Source organism: Eubalaena glacialis, chromosome 18 (assembly GCF_028564815.1).
Source record: "Eubalaena glacialis isolate mEubGla1 chromosome 18, mEubGla1.1.hap2.+ XY, whole genome shotgun sequence".
NCBI lineage: Eukaryota > Metazoa > Chordata > Mammalia > Artiodactyla > Balaenidae > Eubalaena > Eubalaena glacialis.
This window is the reverse complement of record NC_083733.1, coordinates 62,575,258-62,590,919: the sequence shown is the minus strand read 5'-3', so window position 1 is coordinate 62,590,919 and position 15,662 is coordinate 62,575,258. Positions and strand designations below refer to the sequence as shown.

Genomic DNA, 15,662 nt, shown 5'->3' with positions numbered 1-15,662 from the left:
CTGGGACCTGGGAGAGGAGGCAGCTGGGTGCCTGTAACCTTGGGTCTTTGAAGAGGTGTGTCTGGGAATCTAGACACCTGAATCCCAACACTCATAGATCAGATTCAAGAAAATGTTTTTAAGAGGGCAGGCCAGACTTAGACCAAAACCCAACATGGTATCTAAAACCCAGAATCTTCTCATGAGATGCAACTAAGGATGTTTTAGGGAGGCTGCTCTAGAACTTCAAATTCCCTGAGAAGGAAACAAAATTCAGCTAGGCTGGGTGTAGAATCTAGAAGGCCACGTGCAAGAAGACACAGTACAGAGTGCAGAGAGGACATACACTTCCACATTTACAATGTGCTTGGGGTAGGATCCACACATGGGGCCAAATAGAAGGGCATATTCTAGAACCCAGGTCTGGAACTTTGAACAAGCCAAGAGCAATCCAATAACTTAAAAGAGTGTCTGGGTCACCCCAGAACCCCAAACACAGAGGGGAGGATAATGATATCTAAGAACAGACCTAATGCAGTACATAACAAACCTAAGTCAGGAGACATAATCTAGACATAATCTAGAACTCAGAACCTACCAGGGATGAAGGTATAAAGGTATATTTTATCTTTACAGAATAAAGCAGAGATCGCATGCTTGGTTTTTTTCATGCATCTAGATAATGTTAGAACTCAGAGGGCAGAATATGTGCTCTAGAATTCAGAACATGCCCTGGAGGCAAAGGAAAACCTAGAAAATAGCAAGGAGTTTGCCTGGAACTTAGAATCGCCTGGGGGAAGATGCAGAAAGATGCATTCTGGCAATTGAGAATTTCCTGGCATAAGGACTGAGCTGGCAAAGGGGGTGGGGATGGGGGTGGTGTGTTCTAGAAATGAGGACATTTCTAGGCTGAAGACTCCAAAAGAGGAGAGAGCCTAGAGCATGTTTAGAATGCTGAAGTGGCAGATGGAGGAAGCCCCCAATCCACCAGGGGACAAGTTCTAAGCCAAGGTCACACCAGGGAAAAGATGGACAGAGAAGGTGGGAATGGATGAGCCGAGAACATAGAACCTGAGGAAGGAAGATGCAATGTACAACACTTCAGTGGGAATCCTCGAGATTTAAGACTGTAGAATTGGATGGAATCTAAAATAGGGAAGTGCAGGGACTTCCCTGGCAGTCCAGTGGTTAAGACTCGGCGCTTCCACTGCAGGGGATGTGGGTTCGATCCCTGATCACGGAACTAAGATCCTGCATGCCACACAGTGCAGCCAAAATAAATAAATAAAAATTTAAAATATAATAAAATAAAATAGGAAGTGCATTCTAGAATGGATAGCACAGTGTGGAGAAAGGCTAGCGCACATAAATGGAACACACATATTCTAGCACTTAGAATGCCCCTGGGAAGGGAATGGAATCTAGAACAATGCCAAGGATGTGGCTAGAACCTAGAACACACCCAAAATGAAATTTTAGAAGAAAATAAGCAAGGACTGGCTTCTTAAAAATTGGAACATGTAGGGAATTCTCTGGTGGTCCAGGGATTAGGACTCCGCGCTTTCACTGCTGAGGGCCCGGGTTCAATCCCAGGTCGGGGATCCAGCAAGCAGCATGGTGCAGCAAAAAAAAAAAAAAAAAAAAAAAAAAAGGAACTTGTCAAAGGGGAGGAGGGTGAGATCAGAATTTGGCTTGGGAGCATTAGCTAGATATTTGAATTTACCTGGGGAAAGTCATGCCTCGAATTTAGCATCTAGCCTAGACTTTTCACTTGGGTGAAAAAGGAGCAAAGATGTTGACTGGGAGTGTTCTAGGATTTAGGAAGAATCTAGAACAAGAAGCATTGCCAGGGCTCATGTTTAGGTGGAAATGTGGAAGACAATTCTAGATCACAGAATGAACCTAGGCCATAGAACACATCTGGAGGAAGGGATGTATGTTTGGCTCACCAGTCTGACAGTGTACTCGAAGGATGTGACATCACGATATGAAAAAATCGTGATGGAGTGCTGGAAACATCTCAAGAAGCTGGGTCTCAGGGGAGAACGTTGGAAACCCCAGGGAGCCCAGAAACTGAGATGATATGGAGATGAAGCAGGGTATTTCAAGGCCACCAGAGATGTCAAATTGATGGGAAATTGTGAGGCTGTAGGGACTTGGGTTCAAAAGAGTAACAGCTGAGTGGCTAGATACTTGGGGTGGTGGGTGGCAGAGTTGGGGAACTGGACTCCTGAATCGTTGTGGAGGCCAAAGCCAGGAGATGGAAGTTTGGAGCCTGAGTCCTTGTTCGATGGAGGGCAGGGGTAGATGGCTTTGGTGGGCAGAATAGAAGGTGGGGTCTGAACTCCTGGGTCCCTGAGGGGAGGCAGGATCAGGGACAAGGCATCTAGGTCTCCAGGGGGCAGCATGGGTAGAAGCCAGAGAATTGCATTAAGAATTGCATTCTGAGTCCCTGAAAGGGAGAGAGTCATGGCGCCTGAATCCCTAAGGGGGCAGATGCTGGGGTGCCAGGTGGATGGGTATATTTGTCTGAGGGGCACAGGGGCTGTTGAACTGCCTCTGAAGGGAGCAAAAGCTGGAAAACTGGATTCCTAGATCCTGAGGGGGTGAGGGCTACCAGCTGGGGCCTTTAGCCAGAGGAAGTGAGGACTGACAGGGCTCCCAGAGCCCGGTGGGATCTGAGTCCTCAGATGCCAGGATCCCTAAGGTGCACAAGGCAGGAACATTCAGAAGCCCTGACTCCTCAAGTAGAAGCTGGGGTCTCCGAAACCTGGGTTGTTGAGGGTGGAGCTGAGAGCCTGACCAGCGGAACCCTGAGGCCCGGGCGCCCAGGTCGGGGAGGGCCTGGGTATCCCCAGGTCAAAGGCGCGGCGGGGGAGATCCCCGCGCCGCCGGCGCCGCCTCCCCGGCGGCAGCAGCAGGAGATGGGGGACGCGAGGCTGCCGAGAACGGTGACCATGGACAGCTCCAGAGCGGGCCTGTGTCCAGGGCGGCCGCCGAGCCGGCCGGGACTGAGGGACTCGGCCGGCTGTTCAAGCCGGAGGAGTAGAGATGGGCAGATTGGGTGCGCGAATGGGGGACTATGCGGACGCGACGGGGGGGGCGGCCGGCCCTAGCTGGGGGAGTCTGACACAGCCGCGGCCGGTGTCTGGAGCTCCCAGGACTGGGCCGAGGAGGAGGATCTAGGTCCAGAGGGGCTTCCTGGGGCTGACCTGGGAAATCCAGCCTCCTGGGCCCCGGAGGAGGCGCAGGCGGCAGTACGCCTGGGATTCCAGGGTTCGGTTGGGGACTCAGAGCCGGGAGGGGCACGCCTGAGTCTCTGGGGTCTGGCTGTGAAATCTGGGCTCTGAGGTCCCAGGGGATGAAGAAGGGAATCCAGGATCTCAGGGAGGCGGGGGAAGCTCGGCGACGGGTCCCCGGGATGGGCGCTGCCAGGCGGGCCGGGCTGGGCTCTTACCTACCTGGTCCGCGGCGGCTGCGGGCGGAGCTGGGCTGCAGGAGGGACGTGGGGTGGGGTGGGGGGACCGGGCGGGGCCCCTGGCGGCGGCCGGGGCCCGGATCTGTGGCTCCGGAGCCCTGTCTCCGCCGCTCGCGCGGGCTCCGCGTCTCTTGCTCCGGCTTGGTCGCTGGGGGCCCCCCCCCTCCCCTTGACGGTCTCACAGCCCTCTACCCCCTAAAATAGCCCCCTGCCCCTTTCACCGTTCAGCCTCCCCCCGCGAGGCCGCAGCCGTCAGATCCAGGGGTGCTCACCAGCGCCCCCCAAATCCCACCTTCCCCCGCCAAAAAATTCCTCCTCCCTCCTCCCCCCACCCCCCACAAACCAGCTCCGGGGCGGTCGTGGCCCCTTTAACAGAAGACTGACAGACGGGGCCGCGTGGCCAATGGGAGGCGGTGTCTGCGCCGGCCGGCGGCTAAACCCCGCCTCCGCACTGCCTGGGAGGGGGCTCGCGGGCGGAGAGCGGGAGGCGGGGCTCAAGGTGGGACTGCCAATAGGCAAGCGGCGTGAGGCGGCTGGGGCGGGAGGCGGAGCCCGGCAGGGGGATGATGTCACCTGGAGCGAGTGGCGCGCGGCGTGGAACGCGAGTCGCGACCCCGGATTTCGGCGGTGGCGCGCGCCGGCCCTCGCGCCGCACGGGACAGGAGGGTGGGAGTAAAGAATGGATTTTAAGGCGGGGGCAGTTCCCGGAGACACGCGCTCGGGTTGGAAGGTGGGGTGAATGCCGGGTCGGCTAGCGCACCTTATTCTGCACCCCTTGCGCCCGCCTCGGGAACTGCACGTGGCACCTCCACCCTCGCCTCCCACTCAGACGATTACGCGGCCGGGAGGGCTCCCCCGGCGGGCTAGGCTAATGGTTCGCTCCGCCCCGCCCACACAGAGGCCGCCCACTGACTTTTGCGCGTTTCAGGCCTCCTCTGTGAGACCAGATGCAGAGGAAGGGGGCTTGGCCTCCGCCCTCAGAATCTCTGAAGGGTAGGGGGAGTTGTCTTCAGTTCTGACCCAGCGCTCAGACCCAGACCGGGTCCCAGCCTCCAACCTGGACTTGCCGCTAGGAAGCCGGCCAGCCTCTGCCTTCGGACCTGGGGAAAAGTCTCAAGCTCCGCTCTCAGACTCTGAAAAGGGTCTGGTCGTGACCTCAGCTTCTCTCCTTCCCCCACATCTCCAGACATTCTAACCCCCGGATGCAGAACAGACACAGACACTCAATGAGGGTCAAAGATCTTTAAATAAGGAGCTGGTGACAATAAATACTGTACAGGGGAGGGGGTGAGGGTCCAGATCTGTGGTTTCAGCCTCGAGACTCCAAGGACCTAAAAGGAGGGTGAAGAGAGGGGAGCCAAGCTCAGGGGAGGGGACCGGGGGAGGCATGGGAGAGAGCCAGGACTGGGGTTCCAGAGCCAAGAGCCCAGGGAAGTGGGCTGAGGGTTCCAGAGGGAGTAGGTTCCCGATCTTGGGATGGGAGTGAGCTAGGAGTCCCCAAGGTATTTAGTCAGAACGGCTTGGGGTGAGAGCCTTGGTCAAGGGTCAGAATCCCAGGGAAAGGAGCCAGGGCTGGAGGTGGCAATCAGGGCCTCAGAAATCATTGGCCTGGTTTGGGAGTCTGGGGACACCGGAGGCAGTGGAGGCCCCAGGGGTGTGGTGGCAAGGGGCTCACGAGTAGCTCTGATGTTGCTGGCGCCGCCGGGCAGAGCGCATCTTCTCAAAGCGGGCCTCCATCTCCTCCAGCACTCGAGGTGTATAGCGCACCACCAGCTTCACCGAGCCCTGGGCAGCCTTCAGCAACTCCACTGCCTTCTCATGCTGTTCACCCTCAACGCTCTGCAGGGGCGGTGCAGACAGCTGGGCCTGGGGCCCACCACCCTCACCCCGCCCCGACCCTGGTACCAACCCCAAGATGCCAAGGCCTCATGTCCTCATGAGAGAGTCACTCTTGGCTCAGAGTCCTCCCCCCAAACCTTCCAAGTTCCCCATGTCAGGGACAAGCCCCATATGCCCTCAGTCACCGAGCTAGACCTCCAGATTCGTCTTTATCCCCTCCCTCCCGGCAGCCTGATGATCCCCAGCCCCATCCCTCCTGCCCTGACTCCCTCTTCTTTGTCCCCACCACCAGGCCCCAGCTCAGACCTTATCCTCTCCCCACTGGACCTCACCCTAGCCTCCTCCTTGGCCTTCTGGCCTCCAGTCTCTTCCCTCAGTCTATCCCCCACAGAGTCCCAAAGGGGTCTTTCTATGCCTCCAGGCTGAGCCTATCCTTCCCCTACTCACAGCCGTCCCATGGATCCCCAGGAGGCTTGAGACAAAGTCCCAGCTTCTCAGGCTGGCACTTAGTCCCTGCATGACTGGCCCCAACCACCTACCTAGTCGTGCCTCCATCTACTCTAAGCACAGTGATTTTAATCACCGGCAGGCCCCAGTCCTTCATCAGAACCAAGCCCTTTCTCTTCACCTCGTAGGAGTGCAGAGTCACAGCCCCTACCCACAACACCCTCCGCCAGTAACACCCTTCTCCACCAGCTCCTACTCATCCTTCAAAACCCAACTCAAATATTCCTTCATCTGCAAAAACTCCCCTCATCTACACTGGTCTGATGCCACATCTGGGCTCTCACAGTGCTTTGTGCTTCCTCATTATCTCCTTGGTTTAGGACTGTTTCAGTCAGGGTCTATCTCCCTCACCAGAGAGGGACTCCTCGAATGTAGGAGCAGTGGCCAATTACTCTCAGGGTCTGCAGCAAAGCCCAGCACAGGGCCAGACACAGAGGCAGTGCTCAGTGTGTGTTGACTGAATGTGAAAAACAGCGACTGTGCTACCTTGGGCAGGCTGTGACCCCAGCCAGCCCTGCCTCAGCTCCCCACTCACCACACCATTCACTGACAGCAGCTGGTCCCCACGCTTGAGGCCTCCGTGGCGGTCAGCCACGCCTCCAGGGATGACACGGGAGATGTAGATGGGCGAATTCTGCTCCTTGCCCCCCATGATGTTGAAGCCCAGGCCCTCATCCGTCTTGGGCAGTTCCACTACCCTGGGATGTGCGTGGCCCTCACTGGCTGTGAAGGCGGCCACCGTGGCCTGGGAGAGAGAAAGCCTCAGGAGGTAAGGGCCCCTCCACGATGTGTATGCGGACTAGGGTGGAGGATCTGCGCCAGGGAGAGGGATTTAGGCCAGAGAGCTTCCCTCAAGCACGGGGCGTCTGCCACACAACTCAACACAAGATCACTCCGTAGTGACAGTACATCCCTTTTAGTCACTTTGGACACTTCAGACTGTCAAAGAGAAAGTCTCCATTTGGTGTGCATGCGTCTTGAATACTCAACACTTGTCAATATCGCTTTTTAACAGAGAGAAACAAGGCCTGGACAGATCTAAGAGCCTCCAGCAAGCAGCAAGAAATAGCATCTAACCGTAGTTTAATAAGATTACAGTGTTTAACGCTAGTTCACTGTTTTCATTGGTTATCTTCTAGTCAGGCATTCGGTACTAGTTTCCATTTGTAGTTGCTAAAAATGTCTTTTTTGCTAAAGATGTCTTTATATGACACAAACTAAAAATGTGAGATTATTTAAAATACATTATAAATAAATCATAGCAAGGGTGGTACATAGATATGGCAAAAATCATGAAGGAGGAAACAGGAATGAATGACTGACATTAGGTAGATATTGAGCTACACCATGCGATTCAGTGGATACCATGAGCAATGGGGTGGGGGGCGCCTACCTTGGCTGTGGCGTGGGCCCGGATCTCAGCACTGCCGGTGATGTCCAGCGTGTCATAGAGTTGCTCATACACCTGGTGAGGACGCAGCAGCATCAGGGAGCCGCCAGACCCCTCCTCCCTTCAACTCAGGAGTCCAGGCCCCCAGACCCTCCCACCCAAGGATCCGCCCCGCCCCCGCAACCCGGAGGCCGCGGAAACTACAGCTCCCAAAGAACCCCTGAGCTGAAGCGCGGGCACCCCAAGGAGGGCCGCCCCGGTAGCTGCTGGGAGGCGTAGTCCCCGGGCTCGGGGCGACCAGGAGGAGGACCACGGCCGCCCGCTTGTGCTCGGCGCCGCGTTGCTCTCACCTCCCGGATGGCAGAGCAGAAGCGGCTCTGCAGGACTCGCTGGAGGGCCTGCAACTTCTGCGGGGGCAGCTCCCCGCTGCGCTGGAGCCGCTCGAGGAGCTCCACCGCCCGGGACACGTCTGCGGGGCGGGGGCGGGGCACACAGACACACAAGAGTCAGAGGCGTGAAGACGAAGAGAAGGACGGAGAGATGCGGCCAGAGACCAAGTAAGGGCGAGCGCAGACCCCGGGAAGGACAGCAGAGTGCCAGTCGGACACCCGCAGAGTCGCCCGTGGCAGAGACTGCGGCCAGTCGGGCGCCCTGCGTCCCCAGGATCCCCATACACACCCAGGCAGGGGTGTGCAGCGGCCGCCCCCTCTCTGGCCGGCTCGCCCACGGACCCTCCCACACCCACCGACTGCTCGACTCTCGGCGCCCCGCCCCGCCCACCCCCGCCGGGCCCGCCCACCCGCCCGGGCCTTGCCGGGGGAGGGGCAGGGGACCGGGCTCCGGGACGCAGGCCGGGGCGGGGTGGGCAGGGGCCCCTGGCGCGCTTACCCCGCTCCAGCCCCAGCGGCTCCACCAGCGCAGCCATGTCGGCGCCGCCGCTGCGAGGCACCGGCCTGGCGGTGGCCGGCGAGGAGGGCGGGGCTGCGCGAGGCCACGCCCCGGAGACGAGCGCCCCCTGCGGAGGCGAGGCCCAGTGAGCGCACCGTCCCACCTGCTACCGCTCGGGTCTCGCTGCCCTGCCCTCAGACCCCATCGGTCTGTTGGTTGGGTTTGTGACCCCTCCTACTGCAGCCTCTGTCTGCACCGCCTGCCATCTCATCTGTCCTGCCCGCCACACCTGTCTGTCTCCTGTCTGTCCGTTTTTCCCACATTCATTGGACAAACTTATGTTAAACATCTGGGCCCAAGATCATGGACACGATGGTGAGCAGGGCAGATAAGCCCACTGCCCTGCCGGAGCTTAGTCTATGGGTGGGCGGGGGGGCAGGGTAGACAACCAACTATGGCTGTGATCAGAACTGGGAGTGGGGAGGTGATGATCTACGAAGGACGCTGACATAGAGCCCTTGGAGGTAAGATCATCAAGAGGTGGGGCGTGGGTCACTTTCCAGGCAGAAGGAGCCCACATGGCTGGATAACAGCGTAAGGATTGGAGTGGTTTATGATGAAGGTGAAAAGTTGGCAGGATACAGCTGATGCACAGCCTTGTGTGTTGGCATACTCACGCTGAGGATTTTGGACTCCATGGTAACTCCTAAGAGTAAAATGTGATATTCAAATGTGTATTTTAAGAATACTGTGGACACTGTGTGGAGACTGGATTGGATGCGAGCAAGAGCGGAAGCAGGGGGACAGAGCAGGAGGCTCTCCCAGTAATCCCGTGATGGCTGAGACCAGGGCAGAGGCATGGAGGATAAGTGGACAGATTTGGAAATGTTTGGACGTGTCTTAACTGCATATGAGGACTGGGAGGTGGAGGAGAAGGGGATATTAAGGTGCTTGTGAGGCCTTTGGCTATGATGGTCTATGCTGGTGGAGGGATAGTGAATATTTTGACTTTGAAGAGGCTGTGCAGTATCCAAGGCCTGCAAGCAGTTTTGAGAATTTGGGCGAAGGTGGTAAATAAAGCCATAAGCAAGGACAAGAAAGCTGGAGGCAAGAGACTATAGAATGAAGAGGACCTAGAACTGAGCCCTCAAAACTCGTAACATTTAAAATTCAGGAAGAAGACAAAGGATGGCCAGAAATGTAGGAGGAAACCCCAGGTGGGAGAAACCATAAGAATTTTTAAAAATATTTTATTTATTTTATTTATTTATTCATTTTTGGCTGCCTCGGGTCTTAGCTGCTGCACGCGGGCTCTTCGTTGCGGTGCGCAGGCTTCTCTCTAGTTCTGACGTGCGGGTTTTCTCTCTCTACTTGTGGCGTGTGGGCTCCAGAGTGTGTGGGCTCTGTAGTTTGGGGCGCACAGGCTCTCTAGTTGAGGTGCACGAGCTCAGTAGTTGATGCGTGTGGGCTTAGTTGCCCCGTGGCATGTGGGATCTTAGTTCCCTGACCAGGGATCGAACCCACGTCCCCTGCACTGGAAGGCGGATTCTTTACCACTGGACCACCAGGGAAGTCCTGAGAAGAGAGTGTTTCTGAAAAAAGGAGTAGGCAGTGGTATCAGATGCTCTAAAGAAATGTAGATGTAGACAAGGCTGGAGAAGTCTGGTTGTTGCTTTACCATCAGCTGGATGGGTAAAGTATATCCTCAGTTAACTTCACCATTAGTGGGATGGAGTCCAGAAAAGGGCTTTTGCAAAGTGAGAGGACTAGAGTAGGTTTGTCTATCCCTCTCCTTCCTAGTATATTTCTCTTATTTTAACAAAAAAAATAACGTAGTTACAGAGTTAAAAACAAAATCAGGGCTTCCCTGGTGGCGCAGTGGTTAAGAATCCGCCTGCCAATGCAGGGGACACGGGTTCGAGCCCTGGTCCGGGAAGATCCCACATGCCGCGGAGCAACTAAGCCCGTGCGCCACAACTACTGAGCCTGCGCTCTAGAGCCCACGAGCCACAACTACTGAAGCCCGCGCGCCTAGAGCCCGTGCTCCGCAACAAGAGAAGCCACCGCAATGAGAAGCCGGCACACCGCAAGGAAGAGTAGCCCCCGCTCGCCGCAACTAGAGAAAGCCCACATGCAGCAACGAAGACCCAATGCAGCCAAAAATAAATAAATAAAATAAATAAATTTATTAAAAAAAAAACAAAATCAAATAATACAGAAGGACGAATAATGAAAAGCACCAGCCCCTGTCCCTGTCCTGACTCTCCCCACTGCAAGAGGCAACAAGGTGTGGATGTTTCATCAGCTAGTCGCTTCTGCAGCTAAGTAACATACCGTTTCTCAATTTTTCAATTTTAGATGTTAGCAATATATTACACATTGATTTTCTGCTCTTACAACCTTTCCCCTCTCTTCCCATGGTAGCTTTATGGGACCAGTTTTTAGGTCAATCAATAAAGCGCTCACCTTATGTCTAAGTACTTACTGTTTGCTGTAGAGCTCAAATGTTATCCTGTGATTACATTTCCTTTCTTGAACAGCTTCTGTTTTTTTCTGTAATGTCTATCTACTTTTGTCTCCTTCATCACATTCTTTCTTTTTTTTAAATTAATTTATTTTATTTATTTATTTTTGGCTGTGTTGGGTCTTGTTGCTGCGCGCAGGCTTTCTCTAGTTGCGGCGAGCAGGAGCTACTCTTCATCGAGGTGCGCAGGCTTCTCATTGCAGTGGCTTCTCTTGTTGCGGAGCACGGGCTCTAGAGCGCAGGCTCAGTAGTTGTGGCACACGGGCTTGGTTGCTCCGCGGCATGTGGGATCTTCCCGGACCAGGGCTCGAACCCGTGTCCCCTGCATTGGCAGGCAGATTCTTAACCACTGTGCCACCAGGGAAGCCCCTTCATCACATTCTTAATTTCTTTCAAACTCTCCATCACAAGATATATTACTGAATCTTTTTATCCTGAAGCTCCTTGGGAACTTCAATCCTCTGACCCCAATCTGGACCAAATGCTCTCTAGAAACTGCCATCCTGGGATTTCCCTCCACTGCTCTGCTGAACTGGAACCTCTCTTTTAAGTCTCTCATTTTGGTAAAGTATATCCTCAGTTAACTTCCTAAAAAGATTGTGGAGGGAATTCCCTGGCCGTCCAGTGGTTAGGGCTCCATGCTTCCATTGCAGGTGGCACGGGTTCAATCCCTGGTCAGGGAACCGACATCCCACAAGCCGTGCGGTGCAGGCAAAGAAAAAAACAAGATTGTGAGATTTCTCCTTCAAGAAAGTTCCTCTTTTTTTCCCTTAGCACTTCTAGTATCTAATCAACTACCAAATGCATCTACTAGTTAATTTCAGCTGCTGTTTTCCAGTTCTAAAATTTCCATTCGATTATTTTTTTAAAGATTCCTGTTAAACTTTAAAATTTTTAATTTAAAGATCTCTTTTAAAAATTTTTTTGAAAATATTGATTGATTGATTTTGGCTTTGCCAGGTCTTAGTTGCAGCACGTGGGATCTTTGTTGACTTCTTAGTTGTGGCATGCGGACTCTTAGTAGCGGCACGCGGGTTTCAGTTCCCTGACCAGGGATCGAACCTGGGCCCCCTGCACTGGGAGTGTGGAGTCTTACCCAGTGGACCACCAGGGAGGTCCCCTAAAGATCTCTTCAAATTCTCCATCTTTTCCTTTGGGAACATAGTTATTTCAGTCTCTGATAATTCCAACATTGGAATCAAGTCTAGGACTGTTTCTTTTTTTTTTTTAATTAATTAATTTATTTATTTATTTTTGGCTGCGTTGGGTCTTCATTGCTGCGCGCGGGCTTTCTCTAGTTGCGGCGAGCCGGGGCTGCTCTTCCTTGTGGTGCGCGGGCTTCTCACTGCGGTGGCTTCTCTTGTTGCCAGAGCTCAGGTTCTAGGCGCACGGGCTTCAGTAGTTGTGGCACATGGGCTCAGTAGTTGTGGCTCGCGGGCTCTAGAGCGCAGGCTCAGTAGTTGTGGCGCACGGGCTTAGTTGCTCCGCGGCATGTGGGATCTTCCTGGACCAGGGCTCGAACCCATGTCCCCTGCATTGGCAGGCGGATTCTTAACCACTGCACCGCCAGGGAAGCCCTGGGTCTGTTTCTGTTGTCTACTGTTTTTCTCTTTGAATAGATGCTAATAAGCATTGGTACTAAAAACCATAGAGGCTTTGAACCTCAACCTGTCTCCCCTAGGACCATGTGGCTGCTCAGCTCTCTCCTCAGTAACTTAGCCTCCATTATTGCTTTCCGATGAGACCCTTGGGGGTCTCGCCACAACGAGCAGCTTAGGAGTTGGCAGATGCCTGGAGGGAAGTTTGCATGTGCATTCTGGGGCTCAATGCCCCACCTGGGAATTTCACCCTCAAGTCCCAAGTCTGGTCCAACCTCCGTGAACTCAGCCCAGTCGAAGACTGCCACTTTCTGAGTTTATTCCACCACTGAGAGTTTTCCACCACTTTCTGAGTCTATTCTGCCACACTAAACTGGCAAATGTCCTGAAAGAAAAAGCAAGAGTAAATATGAAGTTCACCTCTGTATGCTTTCCTTTCCCCTCAAGTCTGGCCTACATTCGTTGTTCCCCAAAGCCTTTCACAAGTTACTTGTATGTGTTTTGTCCAGTCTTTATATAACTGGCCTGTGCCAGGCTAGTCCAAAATGGGTTGTTCTGCATAGCCAAGCCCAGAAGTCTGGCTTCAACATCTGGGATATCTATGAAAATACACTAGAAGTATTAAGTTCTTTTATTCCCTAAATTGTTTCCTCCCGGACCAGTTTCTCTATTTATCTTGTGGTCCCTTTTGGCAGAATTTTTTCAAATGTCTGGGATCTTTGGTTATATGCTTATAAAAACTGAGGCAGTTAAAAAGCATGCTAGAGGACTTCCCTGGTGGCACAGTGGTTAAGAATCCATCTGCCAATGTGGGGGACACGGGTTCGAGCCCTAGTCCGGGAGGATCCCATATGCCGCGGAACAGCTGGGCCCGTGGGCCACAACTACTGAGCCTGCGCTCTAGAGCCCGCGAGCCATGGTTGCTGAAACCCGCGCGGCTAGAGCCCGTGCTCCGCAGCAAGAGAAGCCACCGCAATGAGAAGACTGCGCACCGCAGCGAAGAGTGGCCCCCGCTCTCCGCAACTTGAGAAAGCCCGCGTGCAGCAACGAAGACCGAACGCAGCCAAAAATAAATAAATAAAATATTTTTTAAAAAGCGTGCTAGAATCTTGGTGTATGTCAGTCAGATCACATGACAGACTGCCTCTGGTTTATCAGACCAAGTTTGCCTTGAGGCTGAGAAACTTATAAAAGACAAAAAAGTAAGTCTTATATTTGCCTAGGCAGCAAATGCCCGGCTCCTAGGCATCCTGACTGCTGAAACAGAGGGCGATTTTTCTGTGTACAAATCCTACTCGAGCCTTCTACCCTTGTTATACCTGGAGTTGTAGTCTTGAGCATCTGTAGGGTTCTGCAAGGCTGATGGATGGCTTCCTTCTCAAGTGGTCAGCAGACTGAAGTGTTCTCACCATCGTCCTGTTTCATCTTTAGTCCAGAAGTGTGTTGACATCTCCACTGCTCATGGACTCTCTCGTTTTGTTCCTCCTCTACTATCATTACGAAGCATGGAGTAAAAACGCAGACGGTGAACCTGCCATCATGAGCCGTATGCTGTTTTCTGTCCTGACCCTGCGAGGACTTTCTGCTCTACCCAATCTTCTTGCATCTTTTCTTTAAATTGAAGTATAGTTGATTACAATGTTTCAGATGTGCAGCAAAGTGATTCAGTTGTACATATATATGTATTCTTTTTCAGATTCTTTTCCATTATAGGCTTTTTTCTTTTTTTGGCTGCGTTGGGTCTTTGTTGCTGCGCGCGGGCTTTCTCTAGTTGTGGCGAGCAGGGGCTACTCTTCGTTGTGGTGCGTGGGCTTCTCGTTGCGGTGGCCTCTCTTGCTGCGGAGCACAGGCTCTAGGCACGCGGGCTTCGGTAGTTGTGGCACGCCGGCTCAGTAGTTGTGGCTCGCGGGCTCTAGAGCACAGGCTCAGTAGTTGTGGCGCACAGGCTTAGTTGCTCCGCGGCATGTGGGATCTTCCTGGACCAGGGCTCGAACCCGTGTCCCCTGCATTGGCAGGCGGATTCTTAACCACTGTGCCACTGGGGAAGTCCCTCCATTATAGGTTATTACAAGATACTGAGTATAGTTCCCTGAGTTATGCAGTAGGTCCTTGTTGTTTATTTTCTGTATAGGAGTGTGTATCTGTTAATCCCGGATTCCTAATTTATCCCTCCCCCTTTCCCCGTTGATAACTGTAAGTTTGTTCTCTATGTCTGTGAGTCTATTTCTGTTTTGTACATAAGTTCATTTGTATCATTTTTTTAAATCCCACATATAAGCGTTATCATAATGCTATCTATCTTCCTCTTTCTGATTTACTTCACTTAGTCTGATAATCTCTAGGTCCATCCATGTTGCTGCAAACGGCATTATTTCATTTTTTTTTATGGCTGAGTAATATTCCATGGAATATATAGACCACATCTTTTTTTTTTTTTTTTTGACATGGACCATTTTTAAAGTCTTTATTGGTTTTTTGGCCCCAAGGCTTGTGTGATCTTAGCTCCCCGCCACGCAGCAAGCAGGATCTCCCCAGCCAGGGATCAAACCCATGCTCCCTGCAGTGGAAGCGCAGAGTCCTAACCACTGGACCGCCAAGGAATTCCCTCAGCTATTGTAAATAGTCCTGCTATGAACATTGGGGTACATGTGTCTTTTCAAGTTAGAGTTTTCTCCAGATATATGCCCAGGGATTGCTGGATCATGTGGTGACTCTAGTTTTAGTTTTTTAAGGAACCTCCATACTGTTCTCCATAGTGGCTTCACCAATTTACATTCCCACCAACAGTGTGGGAGGGTTCCCCTTGCTACACACCCTCTCCAGCATTTATTTGTAGACTTTTGGTGATGGCCATTCTGACTGGTGTGAGGTGATCTCTCATTGTGGTTGATTTGCATTTCTCTACATTAGCAATGTGATGTTGACCATCTTTTCCTGTGCCTGTTGGCCGTCTCTGTCTTCTTTGGAGAAATGTCTATTTTGATCTTCTGCCCATTTTTGACTGGGTTGTTTGTATTTGTTATATTGAGCTGTATGAGCTGTTTGTATATTTTGGAAATTAATCCCTTGTCGGTCACATCATTTGCAAATATTTTCTCCCATTCCATAGGTTGTCTTTTCATTTTGTTTCTTTCCTTTGCTGTGTAAAAGCTTTTAATTAGGTTCCAATTATTTATTTTTGCTTTTGTTTCTATTACTCTAGGAGTCAGAACCAAAAAAATTTCAATGCGATTTATGGCAAAGTGTGTTCTGCCTATGTTTTTCTCTAGGAGTTTTATAGTATCCGGTCTTACCTTTAGGTCTTTAAGCCATTGAGTTTATTTCTGTATATGGTGTTAGAGAATGTTTTGTCTTTTATATGTTGCTCTCATGTTTCATTTCCTCACCCTTCTTCCTGCTCTCCAACTCAGACTAACAGCTTCCCTTTCACACAAAGCTGTAGCTTCCACTGAGTATTCT

At 52.5% G+C, this 15,662-nt stretch overlaps 1 protein-coding gene across 1 annotated transcript; it reads right to left on the bottom strand.

Moving 5' to 3' along the window:
* Positions 1 to 4,693: 4,693 nt before the first annotated feature.
* On the bottom strand, positions 4,694 to 8,286 carry LIN7B (lin-7 homolog B, crumbs cell polarity complex component). Its single transcript, XM_061173293.1, is given in 6 exon segments — positions 4,694 to 4,788; positions 5,133 to 5,296; positions 6,339 to 6,548; positions 7,197 to 7,268; positions 7,544 to 7,662; positions 8,082 to 8,286. Coding segments are annotated over 6 exon segments (792 nt in total). The 3' UTR covers positions 4,694 to 4,766.
* Between the last annotated feature and the right edge of the window lie 7,376 nt (positions 8,287 to 15,662).